General features: G+C 41.2%; 1 protein-coding gene across 1 annotated transcript; it reads left to right on the forward strand.

The window, feature by feature from the left end:
* Positions 1–2,929: 2,929 nt before the first annotated feature.
* On the forward strand, positions 2,930–5,275 carry LOC311615542 (large ribosomal subunit protein uL6-like; the record flags this gene model as incomplete). Its single annotated transcript, XM_084870890.1, has 2 exons — positions 2,930–2,940; positions 4,649–5,275. 2 exons carry the CDS (start codon positions 2,930–2,932, stop codon positions 5,262–5,264), a joined length of 627 nt encoding a protein of 208 aa, XP_084727016.1. The 3' UTR covers positions 5,265–5,275.
* Between the last annotated feature and the right edge of the window lie 993 nt (positions 5,276–6,268).

The following is a 6,268-nucleotide window of genomic DNA, read 5'->3' on the forward strand; positions in this document are numbered from 1 at the left end:
AAAAATATTTGCCCTAGCGGGGGCTTAATCACAAAAAACAACAGCCTGTAATTATTAGAATCGAGAGTCCAGATCAGTGGTCGGCAAACTCATTAGTCAACAGAGCGGCAAACCAAGGCTGGTGAGCCGCATGTGGTTTGCGAGCCGCAATTTGCCGACCACTGCCCTAGCCGGTTTGGCTCAGTGCATAGAGCGTTGGTCTGTGGACTGAAGGGTCACGGGTTCAATTCTGGTCAAGGGCACATGCCTGGGTTGCAGGCTTGGTGCCCAGTGTGGGGTGTGCAGGAGCTAGCCAATCAATGATTCTGTCATCATTGATGCTTATATCTCTTTCTTCCTCTCCCTTCCTCTCTGAAATCAATAAAAATGTATTAAAAAAAGAAAATTATTTTTATTGAGTCTATTGGGATTACATTGGTTAATAAAAATATACACATTTGCCCTAGACAATTTGGCTCAGTGGATAGAGCATCAGCCAGCCTTCGGACTGAAGGGTTCCAAGTTCAATTCCAGTCAAGGGCACTGCCCAGATTGCAGGCTTGATCCCATTGTGGGGCATGCAGAAGGCAGCTGATCAATGATTCTCTCTCATCATTGATGTTTCTATCTCCCTCTCCCTCTCCCTTCCTCAATGAAATCAATAAAAACATATTTAAAAATATAGACATTTCAGGCATATAATTCTACAACACATCATCTGTACACTGTATTGTGTGTTCACCACACCAAGTCAAGGATCCTTCCATAACCATTTACCTTCTTGTATTATCCCCCACAGAATTTTAAAACTTCTACATGGCCCTAACTGGTGTGGCTCAGTGGATAGAGCATCAGCCTGCAGACTGAAAGGTCCCGGGTTCGATTCCGGTCAAGGGCATGTACCTTGGTTGCCGGCACATCCCCAGTGGGGGGTGTGCAGGAGGCAGCTGGTCGAGGTTTCTCTCTCATCCATGTTTCTAACTCTCTGTCCCTCTCCCTTCCTCTCTGTGAAAAGTCAATAAAATATATTTTAAAAAAATAAAATGAAACTTCTACATGGTTGGGATTTTATAAAAAGTATTAGTTCCTTGTAGCTGCTAAATTACCATAAACGTGGTGGCTTAAAACAATGAGAATTTATACTCTCAAAAAAAGAGAGAAATCAACCAAGATCTCTAAAACAAAGGAGCCTAAGTAGGGGGAAGCACCTGGCTTTTATCTGGTCTAGTGGCTGGGAATGTGTTTATTGAAAGTGGGTGCCTCTTTGAATTGGATGTCTCAGGCAATCAAAGCTTCAGTCGGCACTTGCATTACAAAAGGGAACAAAAAACAAGTGTTAGGGCTTACACGGTGCAATAGTTTCCTTACTTTCATCCTCCCAACTGCTAGCAGGGGTCTTCAAACTACGGCCCGCGGGCCACATGCGGCCCGCAGAGGAGTCTGATCCGGCCCGCCAGGTTTTTTGGGCAGTGAGCGCAGCCGAGGTGTTACAGTAGGAATTAGTAGTTCATATAGTCCGGCCCTCCAGCTCTCTGAGGGACCGTGATCTGGCCCCCACTTTAAAAAGTTTGAAGACCCCTGTGCTAGTGTATTATTTCATTTCCTATGGTCTGCTTTATCTATCACTACTCATCCACATTTCAGAATTTTCCTCTGCAATTCTTTTTGCCCTTATGGATTAATGTCTTTTTGTAGGCATACTTTAAAGAATTACTTAATTTCTGAGTGGGTAATATGCATATACCTCAAAAATGAAAGGTGTGCAGTGAAAAATTCCCTGCTATCACTGTCTGTCTACCCAATGTCCACCATCCCCACACATTAACCATTTATTATTCATTTGTCATATAATATAGTGTTTTCATATACTCTCTCATTGATAATGATTTTTAAAGACATGTTTTTTACTGATTTTAGAAAGAGAGGGAGGGAGAGGGAGAAAGAGATAGAAATATCGAAGAGAAAGTAGGGGTCATGCAGGAGGCAGCCAATCAATGATTCTCTCTCATTGATATTTCTATCTCTCTCTCCCTTCCTCTCTCTGAAACCAATAAAAACATATTTAATAGATCAATCAATCAATAATAGGAGTTAAGACCTGTCATTCAGTGAAGTGGTGGGTTTTCCCTTGGTGTCTTCTGGAGGACTTAAAATATGGAACCTAAGGCCATGGATCTAAAACAGGTCAGTAGTTGATAAAGAATAACAGGACTTGATTTAACGTTTGAGTCCTATTAGACACTGAAGGTACAAAAATGTATGGCGTCAGAGGTTTCGATGGCGTTTGAAATTTACTAGCTCCAAACCTAACAACTGTGTGACTTAGGCTTAGTCTAATTTTCTTATCTTTAAAATTTAAGTAAAGGCACTTACTTGAAGATCATGTAGATTTAGTAGAATGGAAAGCATTTATTAAACAACAAAAGAATGCCGAAACTGGTTTGACTCAGCGGTAGAGCGTCTGTCTGCGGACTGATAGATCCCGGGTTCGATTCCGGTCAAGGGCATGTACCTTGGTTGCCGGCACATCCCCAGTGGGGGGTGTACAGGAGGCAGCTGGTCGATGTTTCTCTCTCATCCATGTTTCTAACTCTCTATCTCTCTCCCTTCCTCTCTGTAAAAAATCAATAAAATAGCTGAAACTGGTTTGGCTCAGTGGATAGAGTGTCGGCCTCCCGACTGAAAGGTCCCGGGTTCGATTCCAGTCAAGGGCATGTACCTTGGTTGCGGGCACATCCCCAGTAGGGGGTATGCAAGAGGCAGCTGATGGATGATTCTCTCTCATTGATATTTCTAACTCTATCCCTCTCTCTTCCTCTCTGTAAAAAAATCAATAAAATATATTTTTAAAAATCAATAAAATATATTTAAAAAACAAAACAAAAACAAAAAAAAGAAAATTATTGTGGGAGTAGAGTTTTAATATTCTCACTACCACCACCACCACAAAATGGAGCTTATGTGAGGTGGATGATATGCTGACTAACCTTACTGTGGTAAACAGTTCTCAATATCTATGTGTATTTAAAAAATCACCACATTCTGCACCTTACACTTACGCAATGTCACATATCAATTATATCTCATAAAACTGAAAAGAATGTCTACAGGAAAACCTACTTACCCACACCCCACTGGAGAATCAGATTTTCTTCTTCCATTCCCCTCTCCTTCTCCTCCCCTTCTTTTTATTTTCATTGAGGTGACATTCACAAAACAAAATTAACTCATAAAGTGAGCAATTCAGTGGCAATGAGTATATTTACAACGTTGTGCAACCATCATCTCTGTCTAGTTTCAAAATGTTTTCATCACCCCAGAAGGAAACCCTGTACCCATTAAGCAGTTGTCCACATTCTCCATCCCTCAACCCCTGGTAACCACTGATCTGTGTTCTGTCTCTATGGATGTACCTATTGTGAAATCATGCAGTGTGTGAGCTTTTTGGGTCTGGCTTCTTTGACATAGCAAAATGTTTAAAAGATTCATCTGCATTGCAGTATGCATTATGTACTTCCTACTTTTAAAAAAAATATTTTATTGATTTTTTTTTACAGAGAGGAAGGGAGAGAGAGAGAGTTAGAAACATCAATCAGCTGCCTCCTGCACACCCACTACTGGGGATGTGCCTGCAACCAAGGTACATGCCCTTGACCGGAATCGAACCTGGGACCCTGCAGTCTACAGGCTGACGCTCTATACATTGAGCCAAACCAGTTAGGGCAACTTCCTACTTTTTTATGACTGAGTAATAAATATTCTATTGTATGTATATACCATGTTTTGTTTATCAATTAATCTGGTGATGGACATATGGGCTATTTCCACCTTTTGGCTGTTATAAATAGTAATGTGTGTGCAGGAATTTGTTGAGTACCAGTTTTTAGTTGTTTGGGGGAATCTAGGTAGGAATGGAATTGCTGGGCCAGTTGATAATTCTATGTTTACCTTTTTGAGGAACAGCCAAACTTTCCAGAGCAGCTGAAATAATTTTACATTTCCATCAGTAGTATGAGGGTTTCCATTTCTCCATATTCTTGCCAATATTTATTATTTTTAAAAATCTTTTATTATAGCCACCCTAGTGAGGATGGTATCTCATTGTGGTTTTCATTGGCATTTCTCTAATGACAAATGATGTTGAGTATCTTTTCAGGTGCTTCCAAGACATTTGTATGTCTTCTTTGGATAAATGTCTATTGAAGTCGTTTGCCTACTAAAAAAAATGTGTTTTTTTTTTTTAAATATCTTCTTTTAAAAAATATATTTTTTTATTGATTTCAGAGAAGAAAGGAGGAGAGAGAACGGGAGCGTAACATCAATGATGAGAGAGAATCATTGATCTGCTGTCTCCTGTACATCCTCCACTGGGGACTGAGCCCAAAACCCGGGCATGTGCCCTGATGGGAAATCAAACAGTGACCTTCTGGTTCATAGGTAGATGCTCAATCATGGAGCTACACCAGCCGGGCTGTTTTTCATTTTGTTGTGGAATTATGAGTTCTATTATATTCTGGATACGAGACCCTTATCAGATAAAAGATTTGCAATTTCTCCTATTCTGCAAATCGTCTCTTCACACGGATGCACAAACGTTTTACATTTTGATGACATCCAATTTATCTGTTCTTTTTCTTTTGCTGAGTGTACTTTTGGGTGTCATACTTAGGAATCCACTGTCACTCTTTGCCACACTTACTGCGAGGATAAAGACCCTTCTCAGCAATCAAACTGTCAACATCCCAGGAAATGTAGACATCTGTTTGAAGGGACGCACCGTTATTGTGAAGGGCCCCAGAGGCACCCTACGGAGGGGCTTCAATCACATCAATGGGGAACTCAGGCTCCTGGGAAAGAAAAAGAAGAGGCTCTGGGTTGACAAATGGTGGGGATATAGGAAGGAACTGGCCACCGTTTTTGCTGTCTGCAGTCATGTACCGAACATGATCAAGGCTTTTACACTGAGCTTCCGTTACAAGAGGAGGTCTGTGTACGCTCACTTCTCCATCAATGTCGTTATTCAGGAGAATGGTTCTCTTGCTGGAAACAGAAATTTCGTGGGTGAAAAATACACCTGCAGGGTTCGGATGAGGTCAGGCGTTGTTTGTTCAGTAGCTCAAGCCCGGAAAGATGAGTTGATTCGTGAAGGAAATGACATTGAACTTGTATCAAATTCAGCTGCTTTGATTCAGCGAGCCACCACAGTTAAAACAAAGGATGTCAGAAAAATGTTGGTTGGTATCTATGTTTCTGAAAAAGGCACAGTTCAGCAGGCTGATGAATAAGATCTAAGTTGTTCAACTATAAGAACTGCAAGATGCCAAATGATTCCTCAGACTTATTTGCAATATTATATTTATTGAATTCATTGGGGTGACACTGGTTAACAGGTTCCAGGTGCACAATTGTACAATCGTCATTTGTACAACGTACTGTGTGTTCACTACTCTAAGTCAAGTTTCTATCCATCACATTTATCCCCCTCATACCCTCTTCCACTTCCCTCTACTCCCTTCCCATGGCAATCATCACACTATTGTCACTGTCCATAAGTTTTTTCTCTTTATTTTCTTTTTTGTTTTTGTTTTTGGTGATATTTTAAAGATGCACCCTAGCCAGTTTGGCTCAGTGGATAGAGCATCGGCCTGTGGACTGAAAGGTCCCAGGTTTGATTCCGGTCAGGGCACATGCCCGGGTTGCGGGCTTGATCCCCAGTGTGGGGATGGGCAAGGGGCAGCCAATCCACAATTCTCTCTCATCATTGATGTTTCTCTCTCTCCCTTCCTCTCTGAGATCAATAAAAATATATTACAAAATAAAGATGCAAAAAAAAAGCCATGTATTGATTTTGGAGGGCGGGGAGAGGGGCGGAGAATCCATTGTCAAGGTCATGAAGATTTACTGGAGCCTCTTTTGGGGTGGCCTCAGCTCATGGCTCTTGGTATCTTGGAAATGCTCCACTTTGAGATGAACATTGTTACCGCTCATCCTCACTTTTTGGCCCCATCTTCATTCCAGCCCCAAGTCCTAATGGAAAGAAGGCCACACCACTGTCCAGTATGTTTGGAACAAGTTGGGTATGTAAATCTTTTTTTAAACTAAATTGTATTAAATATAAACACAGATAAATTATTATGAAGTATAAAATGCCAAGTGACCAAGTCAACCCATGCCTATGAACTCTCCCCTCCTCCTGGCCACACTTTGTATTGCCATCAATCATGTTGCTACCTCTGGCTAACGAAGAACAGCAGTGAATTAACTTGGTTGAAGGTGTCTGGTACCTATC

This window comes from Pipistrellus hanaki (assembly GCF_964339955.1).
Source record: "Pipistrellus hanaki genome assembly, chromosome: X".
Taxonomy (NCBI): domain Eukaryota; kingdom Metazoa; phylum Chordata; class Mammalia; order Chiroptera; family Vespertilionidae; genus Pipistrellus; species Pipistrellus hanaki.